The sequence below is a fragment of the Crocuta crocuta genome, unplaced genomic scaffold (genome assembly GCF_008692635.1).
Source record: "Crocuta crocuta isolate KB4526 unplaced genomic scaffold, BGI_CrCroc_1.0 scaffold55, whole genome shotgun sequence".
NCBI lineage: Eukaryota > Metazoa > Chordata > Mammalia > Carnivora > Hyaenidae > Crocuta > Crocuta crocuta.
In genome coordinates, this window is record NW_027530512.1 from 3,422,847 (window position 1) to 3,437,223 (window position 14,377).

The window sequence follows — 14,377 nt, forward strand, 5'->3', positions numbered from 1 at the left end:
TCTCTCTCAGAAATAAATAAAACATTTTTTAAAAAATTTAATAAAAAAAGAAGATAATGCGAAAGAGTGGAAAAACAGCATGAAGAGAAACCATGACTAGTTCAGTTATCTAAAAGCTGTATGGGCGGGAAGGGGTAGCAGTCTGGCTCAGTCAGTAGAGCATGCAACTCGATCTCAAGGTCAGGAGTTCAAGCCTCACGTCGCACACAGAGGTTACGTAAAAAGAAGAAAAGGACGGAAGAGGAGGAGGAGAAGAATAGCAATAGTTATATTCATGGATTTCTATTACCATGTTTATAAAGGTAATTATATTCAAAGTTATTTTTTGTGTTTATTTTCTTAATGTTTATTTATTTTTTTTTACAAATAGTTTATTGTCAAATTAGTTTCCACATAACACCCAGTGCTCATNACAACAAACATTTAATGAGTACTTATTATGTGGGCGCATTCATTAAACATTTACAGTTATCTCACTTATCAGACAACCTCTAGGGCAGGCATTGGTATTACTCCTTGTTTTACAGATGAGAAAACCATAGCTTACAAAAATTAAGTAACTCTAAAAATTTAACTTCATTTAACTTAGGTATAAACCGAGGTGGTCTAATCCAGAGCCCACTATTTCAATTATCTCTGTGATCCTAAAACAATATTGTTCATTAAAATTATAGGTCTTATTTTTACAATAGCTTTATTTTAAATATGTAAGCAAAATATTTACAACTTTTGCAGGGGAGGAGTAATCTTTGCTTTCCAGATCTCTGATATATATCCCTTTTAATTAAAGAAGAAAAATGTAATACTTCAATACATCCAAATCACTAGTATTCTTCTAAGCTTGACAGTTATTACACTTACATGCATGTAATTTTTATTCTAAATCTTAAGCACTTCGTGATATAAACTCTGTAGCATGTGATATTGAAGGAAATAAATGAAACATATTATGCAGTGGAAATAACAGACATTTATTTCCATTTGATATTTGGTATGTCAGTGTCAATTTCTAGCAATTTTTCCTATTTGAAGTAAGGAAGGCATTTCAGATCAATAATTGTGCTGTCAGTAACAGATTGTAGATAACACGAATACAAGCAATAAGAGAATGGTAAATATGAGGTATGTTTTGAGTTTGAGATTAATAAGATTTTAGAGCTGAAGGAGATTTTAGAGCATCTCTTCAGTTTTACACTTCACAGATAATGACACCAAACTCCCACTGGAAAAATCCAAAACAGAACTTGATCCAATGTTCTTTCCCATGTAATACTAACAAAACAAGGTTGATCTTTCTAGTCTTTGCTATCACAGATTTTCTAAATAATACAGTCAGTATTATTTTAATATGGAAATTATTCATATTAAGTCAATATTAAGTCAATTAAGTCAATATTCAAAATAAGCCAATATTTTAATATGGAAAAAAAGAAATGAGAGTTGGTAAGTGATTGTAAATATATATATATATATGCATGCAAATCCATATAAAAGAATTTTCATGGTGGAGATTATTATAGGTAACCACTGTTTCTACAGCAAAAAGCTAAAAGAATAAATATAAGAGTCTTAAACAGACTTCCAGAAGATCATTTGGAAGGGGGAAAAAAAAGTTTCCCAAAGAAGTACCGAATTCCGGTGTGCCTTGAGAAAGTGTTCCACTGTCAAAAAGTTTTAGAAACACTAGACTAAGGTTCAACAGGATCCACAACCATAGTGTCACTCACATCATTAATATGCTAATATGTTTTAATATATTATCAATCTCCAAAAGAAGGGATATGTTATACAGCACTTGTTCTTTCAAATTATTTGAAAATAAAAACCTCTTCACACCATACCTATAATATCTGAGAAGTATTCCTAGAACAAAATTTAGAAAACACTGGGAGAGACTGTTCATAGGAAAAAAAAAAAGACTAAAGACTGATAACTGATCATAAATTTAAAATAAAGCAACATAAAAAGGCTGTTGTAAAAACTAGTAAAATCTTACTATTACATGTATATTACTGTTCTAAAATGTCATTAGACAAGCATTCTTAAGCGCAGCATGAAAGAGTAGAAGTCAGTCATAGTTAACTGACAAATCAATTAGCCATTGTTGATATTAAGGGGTCCTGAGTTTAACCCACCAATTTTCACAACTTTACTTGCTCCAGTTCAAATTTATGACTATTTACCAGAGAAGCATTTTCATGGAAGAAGCAGGAGAAAGAGGAAAAGGGGCAGATATAATAAACAATATTCTTAGGGGAAAAAGAAGAAAGCAAAAAGGCACCCAGACTTGAGGGAACCTCTAGCAAAAGAATTGTCTGCCCAAGCATACTTTGCCCTTTCTAGTGGCAGAAACTCCACTTCTTTGGAAGGGTTCCCTTTCCCTTTTCTTGTGATTCTGGTGAAGCTGCCTATTTAGTGCCCCACTCCCAAGACAGACATATGATACACACCTGGCTAATCACAGTCCTCACTTTCCTAGTCATAATGACTGGCTTAAAGAAGGACATGTGAGCCAAGCCAGGTAAAGGAGCATCTTACATTATACTCAGGAAAACAAAGCACTGACATGAAGAATAAGAGTTCATGATTATATTAATTCCCTGATCACACTGCTTGAAACCCTAAAATCATTTCTTCCTCTATACTCCATAGCTATGTAAATTAGTAACTTCCCATTTTCACTTAAGTTAATTTTGAGCTAGGTATCTGTCATTTGCAATAAAAGGGTCCTAATCCACATATGTAATTCAAGAAAGAGATCTCAAAAGAACCAGTTAAGTAACAAAAAAGATCATATAAAATGAAAAGACTATTAATCACAATAAGTACATTTTTCTGGAAGGCAAGTTTATAATTTCTATCAAAAGTTTTAAAATTCATATACCATTGACCCAAAGTCTAGAGTAATTAATCTTACATTTAAAAAAAAAACTCACAAATATGCAATGATAAATGTACAATGTTACTGTCTACAACATTTGTCACAGTGAAAAATTAGAAATCTCAAGGTCCATAATTGAGGATCCATGATTAAATACAGCATAACCTATGATTGATGATTAAATACAGCGTAAAAAAGAAAAACGTATATCTATATGAACTAATTGTTACATGCCAAAGAGTATAATGTGTTAAGAGCTTACACTCTAAGGAGACTATATGGACTCAATTTGCAACTTGGCCTTTAAACTTTGCCTCTTATCACAGTAATTTGAGCAAATTACTTAATCTCTCTCTGCTATAATTTCCTCAACTGTAAAACAGTGATACTATTATGAGGATTAAATTAATTAATAGGCTCTATGACAGCCTCTAGAAAAGCATTTTACATTTGGTAAGCTCTCAAAAAGTTAACTATTATTATTTTCATTAATATGAAAAGATGTCCAAGACAGGTGGCAGGTGCAGAATACTATGTATGAGTAAAGACCACAAATTCAAATGACTACAGAGCTAGGCAGAGAATATAAATAGGTTCAGTGGGAACTGTGAGAGAGAATACATGCCCTATTTCCAAGGGACAACCACTTAACCAGCTACTGTCATGTGAAAAAGAGGTTGCCATGTTGCTGAATCTTAAAAAGTTAAAAATATAGATTTATATGAAATATACTTTTTAAATATTAGAAACATACTTTTTTGTAAAAACACAGCAGGGGCCTAATGAAACATGTATACTGGTCAGTTGTGGCCATTGGTCTGCCAATTTGCAAACTCTGATGTAAGAAATACATGCTTGTATACAGAAGAATGAACAAAAATAAAAATCTTTTTTCTTATTTTTAAATGTTTATTTTTGAGAGTGAGAGAGTGGGGAAGGGTCAGAGAGCGAGGGAGACAGAGGATCTGAAGCAGGCTCTGGGCTGACAGTAGAGATCCCCATGCAGGGCTTAAACTCACGAACCACAAGATCACGACCTGAGCCAAAGTAGGATGCTTAACCAACTGAGCCACCCAGGCACCCTAAAATTAAAAATGTTAAAGATGATTAACACTAGAGAGAAAGAGACTAGGAAAGTAGAGTGGTAGGGCTTAATTTTACACTTTACCTTTCTGTACTGTTACATATTTTACAAAAACACAAACATACTCCGTAAGTTTTTAAAACTCATTAAAAACATGCTAAGTGTTTAGAAGCTACTGCACTTGGAACTAAAATCAAATGTAACTACTATCATGGAGATATCAATTTTATCATAGCATAACTTTTAAAATTTGCATTAGGATCAAAATCCACTGTTGATACCTAAGTGGTAGGGAGAAAAGGTGATCACATTTTTAATGTTTCATCCTTTTTGTGTCTGAAAATAGTATCTACCCTACTCAACTTCTTGTGTCCAAGATATCCAAAAGTTCTTCACCTGGATTAGACTTTAAAGATCATTAATTCTAAGTATACTTTTTCTTAATATTCTTAAAAAAAAGAACTTAACAGTATGTTTCTACTTAGCACTCAAGTTTGTACTTGGTCTCCTCGGTAGAGGAGTTTCTGTATTTTTTTTTTCAGGAGTTTCTGCATTTTTATTAACATTTTCAGCATCAGACAGACACAATTAGCCATGATCCTGAAATGTCAAAGTACAAAGAAATATGCAAATTTCCTTCAGTCCTCCCCTAATGTCCTCAACCCAAAAGTGAAAACAATTATTCCTTAGACCTGCAAGTCTAACTGGATATGCTACCATATATAATTCTTAGTAAGGTAGTTTATGTGCTTCCCAAGGGTATAGTAGATTAGAAACTAGAAGGTGAAGGACAATTTATAAAGGCCATAAGGATTAAATAACATGTGCCAAGTGCTTCAAACAAATTGAACATATTTATACCCTGTATACAGGTGTGATAATTGTTAGCTATAATTACTTAAACCTTACTGAACAAAAAAAAAAAAAAATTATGTTCAATATCTTCTATCCTAGAAAGTAGCAAATGTGTAATGGTTTAAAAATGTTTGTCAAAATTGGCTTAACATGAAGACAGTTCTGGTGTTTATACATAAGGTATCTACATCAAAAAGAAAGTATAGAAGCACTTTATTCCTTGAAATGCAACATAAATGGGGCGCCTGAGCGGCTCAGTCAGTTAAGTGTCTGACTTTGGCTCAGGTCACGATCTCTTTGTTCAGGATTTGGAGCCCTGTGTCAGGCTCTGTGCTGACAGCTCAGCTGTTTGGAGACTGCTTTGGATTCTGCGTCCCCCTCTCTCTCTGCTCCTCCCCAGATAGTGCTCTATCTCTCTCTCAAAAATAAATACACATAAAATTTTTTTTAAAAAGGAAATGCAACATAAATGAAGCATGAGTTTGTCAATATCTAACTTGACTAAATAGTGTGTTCCTAGTAATGCTAAAATATAAGCTCCAAAAGGAAGAGGACTATATCTGTCTTATTCACTATTGTATCCCTCACTTTAGCACAGAACCTGGCACACAATGGATTTTGAATACTGAATACATTATTTCCTTTGTTCTTCACATTCACCCTATTAAGTAAGCATAATTACCCCCACTCAAAGCTAAGGAAACAGGTAAAATGCAGTTAAGCTTCTTGAAAGTTGTAGAAGACGCAGAACTTTTGATTCCTGTTTTACGTTATTTGGACCATCAGAACTGACCTTCAAAATAAGATTTTTCAGAATTTCTCACATTTTTCAGAATTTCTCAGACCTATAAATTTTTCATTTTTGAAGATGACATTTTTAAAAGTTACTACAAAATTATTCCAAAATAATTGTCATAAGACTTGTCCATTAACTAAGAAGCAATATATCAAACTTAGAAGTAAAAAAATGTTTCAAATACACATTATTAATGTCATCCTCTTACTAGTTATATATAGAAAAATACTAAACCTCTGCACCATCTTCTTACTAATAACAGTGAAGTTCTGGTTAACCTAAGTGTTTTTAGGTAGCTGCTTCCTTAGCCACTATATAAATGTCACACCACCTAATTTTTTTTATTATACATTTTCTATGCCATTAATTCACGAAAGGGCACAAAAGAAGTAAAGCACACAATCATCTATTTCAACAACTTTAAAATCTACTTTGACTAAGATGTTTATACGTGAAGACATTAGCAAACTGCATCAAAGCAACATATGATGAGGAAAGAAAGTAAAGATTATTGAATTACAATTATTCAAATGTATAATTCAATTGTATTATTCAATTGTATAACTCAATATACAATTATTGAATTATTGAATACATACTCCAAGTTAGACATATATGGTAGGCATTTCCACATACATTATCTCAATTCTTACAACTCTGTGAAATAAGTACTGCCATCCTCATTTTGGAGAAGAAAACTGAAATTCACAGAGATTAAATGACTTCCCAAAATAAGGACCAAATCTGGGTCTGAAATCCAAGTTTGACTCTAAAGTACTTTTGTCTTTTAAAACTCTACCTTATAGCCTCCCACATACACATGATTACAGGGTATCGACATTTATAACTACTGCAGGAAAACAAAGAAAGACACCATTGTAGAGAATAATTTTTTTGAGGAAGTTAAGGCTTGAGCTAAGTCTGAAATTAAGTATAAGAGACTGAAACTACTGATAACAGAGGATTATTAATGCCCCCAAAAATTTTTAATATTTATTTATTTTAAGAGAAACATATAGAGAGAGCATGAGAGGGGGAGAGGCAGGGAGAGGAAGAGAGAGAAAAACCAAGCAGGCTCCACACTATCAGCACAGAGCCCCACAACGCAGGGCTCAATCTCATGAATCGTGAGATCATAACATGAGAGCAGAAATCAAGAATCCAAAGTTCAACCCACCGAGCCACCCAGGTGCCTTGCCACAAAACTTTCTAAATTAAAAAAAAAAAAAAGAATCTAAATATTTTTCCTTCAGTTTATACTGATTAAGTACTTAATCTCTGAAATTTTTATCTTTTCTTCCATTTCTTCTTCTCTAGCATTTTTTCGGTATAATCTATCCCCTCTCATAATGATTTTCATTATAGAGACAAAAATATTAACTAAGTATGATATCCTATATTTCTCTTTCCAGTTGTTCAAGATGCTAAAGGGTCGACACATATTGCCATGAGAGTTTAAAGTGATCTTGGAGGACCAATAACAGAAGACTCATGAGGTCTAGAATTATATATTGGGTTTACTTGAAATTTCTTTGAAGTTTCTAATTTTATCTTAATAATTCAAGTGAATTCTATATTCCGTTCTTAATACACACATACTTAATATTAAAGTGGTTTAAATTATATATCCTCAAGTAAAATTAATACTTCAAGAATTATTATGTTGCTTCCCATAGCTTAGATTCTAAGACTTAGAATCCTTAAAGAGTATCCCTTGACACAATATCATGTACCCAATATGAAGAGCAGGACACAAATTGTATTATGCCCCTTTTTACCACATCTCATTTCCTTGCCCCCTTATTTTTCAAATTAGGAAATGTTTTTAAACAATATAGTAAGTTTAATTCCATTCTCTCAAAATGCCTACTTACTGGAAAAACTGTAAAAATAGTTGGGGTTGTTTAATTACAAAATTTAAGAAAGTTTACTTAATTAAAATTAACGAATTAAATATAAATTCACTTATGAATTCACTGAACAACCTGGATAGAAATTCTATATGAAGATACTTCATTAGACTTTTGCTTTTGGGGTGGTTGCTCAAAAATTAAGATTGAATGCTATCCATCCTAACTACAGTCCCAATTACTTTTGAGCAGGTTAAATAATCTTTTCTTCTTTTTTGATATTTACCTTCTCTGCCCAGAAAAGAAGGAAAAAAATTCTTGGGGTTTCATTACTTTCTTTTTTAGGATCTCTTATTTTAACAGCTCAAATTCTAAATATGTTTCCTTGTTCTTCAATCCTATTTACAGGAGGAAAGTGCAGGTTTTATCTATTTTACTTAGTGTTTTACTACATACCTTATTCACCTTAAACAGGAATATATCACCCAGTAAGAATAAGAACAGTCTTATTCATCGTTTCCTCCCCAGTAACATACTGCTGATTCTCCACACCTCAGTTAATGTCAAACAGTAATACGTGGTTTTAACAGTTAACACTCATACTATATAACAACATATGTACTACCAGCTTATAAGGTCGTTAGCCAGTGATAGTAGTATATTCATTAGAAATTAATGATTTCCTATGTTACCTAAACATTTAATTCTCTAATACATTGATTCCAACCAAAAATTCATGAAAGAATGACCTAGTTTGAGGAATAGGATTCTTTTTAACAATGGTCACACAGATCAATATTGGTATGTTTGCCAGAATACACAATTCCATTTGGTAGAATTTAAGTTTGCTTTGCAACACTAATTTGCCTAAAGACAAGACCTATTCTTAAAACAAAAATATATAAATATCTTATCAATAAATGAGCTTTTCAGAAAATAAATATGAACGCTTATAATGTACGAGGATAAGCTTGAAGAATGAAATTAAATAAATGCTTGAACAATTCTAGACTTATATGATTATAATCTCCTTGGCTTAAAATTTGTTAAATACATTGAACAACTTTATTTATGAATGACTAAAATACTGCCTATATGTAATTAATAGTTTTGGTGTTCTGGATTACAATGAGTTTTTAATTTCTATTATCTACTTTTATATTTGTTCTAATATCTCTTACTGATTACAGAGCTACAGCTTAGTTTAATAAAAAATGTATATTACTAGAGCAAAAATATGATTTTTAAAATGTTCTTTCCTAAAAATTTGTATCTTTTTCCCATCCATACCATTGTTAGTGAAAATTTAGGTAACGGCTTACCACCTTTAGCTAAGTGCTTTGGTACTGAACATTAGCAATGGCTAGCTAATACAGTACTGAATAGGCAATGGAAGATTACCTATCTCATTCTATATTGTATAAATGCACGTATTCATTAGTTTCCTGATGTTTCTGTGGAGCTTTAACAGAGAACTAGTGCGCTCTCTTGATAGCTTATTTAGAAATAGAAAAAAGTAGGTGAAAAGTGACCCATTAATATATAATGAGTCTGCTATAAACCTAAAATGTTTCCATGACAACCGATTTTTATGTACCTAAATGTTCCCATTTTCCTGATAAAAAAAAAATTAGCATAACTAAAGTAGCCATGTCACACTAATTATTATACTCTAATTTCCAAGTCCAAAATGATTCACGATCATTAAGCAAAAAGAAATGCCTATGCTAAATATTTTCCTACCACTGTTTCAAAATTCTAATATTATTTGATGAGAAGTTTCAATAGACTGCATACTACATTTATTTGCAAAATTCATAGCTGAGATGAAGATTAAAAAAATCTAGAGGATGAAAAATGTCAAAGTATACATAGGATTTTTCAACAGATAACAAAAAAATGTTACAAAAAAAGTCAATAAAGACTTGAGAAATAAGACAATTTCACCAAAATACACACTATAAAATGTGTGCATAGGTAGACAATATTTTCAACCACCTTTGTAAAATAAATAAAATACTTAACATTACTATCATGAAGCATGCAGAAGATATTTTACAAAACAAGCTCTCTGCCTTTAAGAGAGTCACAAATTATAACTCATAAAATCACAGTTTTAAATGTGGCCTCTTAATTCAATTTTCTTAAGTATGAAATCATAGTACTTAGGTTCAATAAAGAAAAATTTTACACAGTTAAACTGCAAAACTTGAAGTTATACAAGACACAAAATCACACAACATAGTTTCATTTTTGTGGGGGTTTTTTCTTGCATAAAATCACATGGAATAAAGACCATAAATTTTAAGCTGTCTTAATAAAAATCCTCTATTTGAAGACTGAGGGCTGATGCTCTTTCCTCTGATTCTTGTTTCCAGGCTTTGTCAAAATTGACAAAATACTTTTCAAGTAAAAACATCAGTTATTTCTGACTTCAAATGTCCATTTTATTATCATATACTATTGTCCTCCATTACCATTTCTTCCAATTTTGCAACTTCCTTTTCATTCCTTCAGCTACATCCTTATTCTTGACCCTAGACTCTTCCCCCTAAACTACTGTACCTCATTTTCATGAGACAGTTTCTCCAGATTATGGATACTTCCCCTGCCAAAGTTTTCTCTCCTTGACATTTTGCCTGTGCCACCTACCTATTCCACCTAAGCTTTTCAAGGTCTTTGCATCTCATTTTCATTCTGTTCAAGAACCTCATCCTCACAAACATATTCATTTATAAGGTTGCTACTGACTTTCAACTCCCCTTTAAAATGCGAGTTTCTTCTTACCTTTAGTAAACGAATCAAATTCTCCCTTCAGATAGTCACATTTGCTCCTAATTCATCTGAGAACGGAATTCCTTTCACATTTAGCCCTCAAACACACAGGTAATGTATTTAAACAATTGTAACACAATAATTACATACATTGTTTCTTTAGTTGTTTGGATACCAATGTTCTCCCTATTGTACTGCAGGGATAGACATAAAGGCTGTATCCTTTAAAGCATTTTGTACACCCATCTACTGTGTCAATTTACCCAGGTAAGAAGATTCACTAAATAAAACTATTAGGGAAAGCTTAAATGAACCAAAAAATACGTTTTTTAAAACGCTATGGTTTAACTTTAAAAACAGCTTTGACCTTTCATTTCCATGGACAGCTGAAATACTTTGGATTCTATTAAGCTTCCCTCTTACTACTCTATCAATTTTCAAAACCGGCTGGAATTTAAAAAGCAAGTTGAAGGATGATACAGGCTGTACATTTCTACATCTCACGGTTAGAGTCTTTGAAAATCAGAATTCTGATACAACTGAATCTTCACACAAGGCAACAGTTTCAGCACCAAAAGAAGAGAACAGCGCATCATCTGATTTTTTGGGGGGTTCCCTTGCTTGCAACTGGCTTAAACTAGTTTCTCTATCCCAGGAGCTTTCCATTAGGAAAATTCAATAAATCACCATTAACATCTGGAAAGAATACCAGGGTAAGGCAACGCTTTTACTTAAGAGAGGAAGGGGTGCCACGGATATCTCCTTTTCATAAAACTCAGCAGCCAAATAAGCTTAGCACTCAGTATCTACCGACAGATATTTTTTTTTCTACCTAATAAAAGCAAGTCTCATTCAATTTAGTCCCTTCTCGAGCACCGTCTCAACCTGTCAGAATTTGACAAGAGGAAAAAAAATAAGAAGTGAGGGGCGGGGGACTGGGGAGACACAAGGATTCCCGTCTACATCTCTTCTTTTTCCAAAATCACATCAAGTGTGTCTTGGATTTCCTTCACTCCAAACTAAGCCCTCAGATTCCAAATATAGTTCTTTAACCCCCACTTCGCCACTGAATTACACACAAACCTTGCCAATTACAGAACCACAGCAGAACCCCCAACAAATTGGCTTGCTATTCATCTCGGAAGTCATGCCCTGCAGCAACTGCCTATCGCCGAACTGAGGGATATTACCCAAATACAACGCAACGGAATCAGACATGCAGAGCACACACAGCTTCTGCGAGGGAGGGAAACGAGACCCAGGAAAAGTGCGCTCCTCACAAGCCTTGGGACCATCCGGAGAGGGGGGGTTCCCAGAAAGGAGGGGGACAGAGGAGCCCAAGTCGGGGAATCCTACCCTGTCAGATAAAAAGCCCCGGCCGCAGGGTGCAGCCCGTCCCTCTAAGAAAACCAAGAGGCGGGCAGAGGGCCTTTTGCTGGGAAAGGCGGAATGCAGACACTTTCCGAGGTCTGGGGGCAAGCGATCCCCCACCTCCCGGGACAGACAAGGGGTGTCCCATGGGTGGTTGAGGGGACGCCCGACTGGAGACGGGCAGCCTGAGGCGGAGCAGAGTTTCGCCAGATATTCACCAGTGTTGTGTCCGGCCGGTGCCCGGGGCAAGCACAGCTACAGCAGCGCGGGGCCGCCAGCGGAGGGGGAGGGGAGGGAGGGGGTGGAAAAGGGAATCCCCCCTCTCCAAGACGAGCATTGGCGGAGGAAGCGCNGCCTGCACCGGCAGCAAGGAGCCCCGCAGCGCCCGCCGCACCAGCCCCTCAGTCCCCGGGGGCCAGGGACTTCGGCTACGAAGGCACTGGGGCCTGATATCCCACGGGCCGGCCCCAGTTCCGGGGTGGGGGGAGGCGCGGGAACACCCCAACCCCCGGCAGCTCTCAGCGGTTGTAAAACGCCCCCCCTCGTCCCCCTCCTCAGTCTTCCCTCCTCCCGAGGCCGCAGAGAAGAGTCACCACAGACGAGAAGCCTGAGACTAGTCGGGGACAGCGGCCGTGACGGTCCCGGACCTCCTCCCCCGGTTACCTGTGAGGACTCCGACACGGATTTGATGGTCGTGGTTAGTGAGAATCATTCCCTCGGTCGCCATGTTTCCCAGCGCAGTCACCGCACTGACAGGAGCCGGGAGAAGCCGGAGCCCGGAGCGCGCGGGCCGGGAGCGCGCTCGCCTCGGAGAGCGCGAGAGCGAGAGCGCCCGGGGAGCTCGCGGCGACCGGGCAAGGAGGAGGCGGCGGCCAGGCGCTCCGCGGCCTGCGCGGGGGAGAGGCCCGGCCGGGAGTGCGGGANAGAGCGCGCAGAGGCGTCCGAGCGAGACCGCTTAAACCCAGACTGCTCTGCGGAGCGCGAGACCCAGACCAGCTAGATAGCAAGAGAGTGAAGGGAAAGGAGTGCACAAGCTCGGAGGGTTGCGGGGGCGGACTCGGGGACAGGGGCGGAGCTACACCGTGAGGCGTGGAACTCGTGGAGAGTGAGGGGAGGTGTGAGAGCTCGGGTTGCGGAGTACTGGGAGCGGGAAGGAGGCGGCCCAGCCCTAGAAGGGCCGAGGAACGCTCCTGGGCGTGCGAGTAGCGGCGGATTGGCTGGAAAACGCGAAACGGGTGCGCGCGGGACGCGAACGCTGCCTCAGCCGAGCCCCAGACAGAAGCAATCCCCTGCCGAGCCAGCGCCTCGGCGGTAGTCAGAGCCGCGGGGCAGCTCTCGCGGCCGCCGAACCGCTCTACCTACGGGACGAGGAAAGGACTCAGCCTGAGGGGCTTCTCGCAGCCCTGGGGTGCAGCCCGTCGACCCCATGAAAGCGTCAGGAAACCTGCACGTGGCTTAGAAGGCTATGTGGGTGGCAGAACCGTGGCCACTGAGCCCCGGAGCCCGCCGTAGTGGAGGAGGAGTTAACCTGTCCCGCCTCACCTTCCCGCTTGCTTTGTCAGTCGGCTCGCCCTACCGGAGGATTTCCGCTGCTTCTGTGGTTAAGGATCCCATTTCCAAGTGTTTACCCACAAGACGATCCTCACAAGCGAAGCAGAGCATCCTGAATGGGGATACCTGGCTTTTCTTCCTCCCACTGCCCCCTGGTTTCGTGGCCTTACGCTTCATCACTACGGTGTCTGCTTTTAGGTGAAAAGCACCAGTCTCCATGAGAACAACGTATTCCTCGCCCCTGAACCACGATCGAATGCCTGGAAGTAGAAGCCAGGCCGTGACAATTGAGTTTCATTTCAGCATTTGTAGGGTGTGAGATTACCATAAAAATAGTTTTTGTTGCCACTGATTTTCGTATATCTTTCATAAATGTATTATTAATCACCTGTGGCAATTTCACATTGACTTCTTGGGTTTTTTTCCTGGCCTTTTCACCTTGGGAATTAGAAAAATAATACACACACATATATATTTTTTACCAATGTTCTCAGCCATGATAAAAACCTGGGAAGCCTAAGAATGAAAAGCAAAGTGTCAAAAATGTATACTCAACGTTTGTACACAATTAAAATCTTAGTCAATTTGATGGTTATTTTTTTATTGTGTCAATGGAACATGGACTTACCCTCTAACTGAAGATTCATATTGTTTTGTATTTCATTTAAATAATGGGAGTACAAAGTAGATGATAGATGAAATTGAGGTAGGATAAAATAAATAGTAAAATTTATTTTGAGTGTTGTTAGTATTTTTGACAGATTTAAAATGGAAGGCAGATCATAAAGCCACTTTAATAATCTATCACCATAGAGCCTGATGGCCAACAGATTCTTAACTAGAGTCAAACGAGAGAAAGTACGTCCAAGAAAATGGTTGGTTACATTGCTGCCTTTGCAATCTATCTTTATTCCCCACCACACCCTCAAATTTGAAATAATTCTAAAATGTCTTGAATTTTTAGAGAAATTCTAAACCTACTAGTAGGTCCTATAACCTTATACTAAGTTTGGGGTTTTTAAGGTTGCAGAATAAATAAGCACCCTTTAAGTAAAGTAGTGGTCTAAATAAGCACCCTCTCAACTTACAATATTCTATAATCATCCATGGAAAGAAACTGGTATTTTTGTTTCACAATAAATAACAGAAAATAAGGGACTTCCTATATCTATAAAAGTAATAATCGAGGGGCGCCTGGGTGGCTTAGTCGGTTA

The 14,377-nt window shown here is 37.2% G+C and overlaps 1 protein-coding gene across 7 annotated transcripts in view; it reads right to left on the reverse strand.

Moving 5' to 3' along the window:
• Positions 1–12,529, reverse strand: part of GPHN (gephyrin) — a 593,666-nt gene extending 581,137 nt beyond the window's left edge. For all 7 annotated transcript variants that reach the window (XM_077767144.1, XM_077767143.1, XM_077767142.1 and 4 more), the window contains exon 1: positions 12,276–12,529. In XM_077767144.1, the coding sequence (XP_077623270.1) occupies positions 12,276–12,339 (64 nt within the window). In that variant the 5' untranslated portion in view covers positions 12,340–12,529. The remainder of the gene's footprint in view (positions 1–12,275) is intronic.
• Between the last annotated feature and the right edge of the window lie 1,848 nt (positions 12,530–14,377).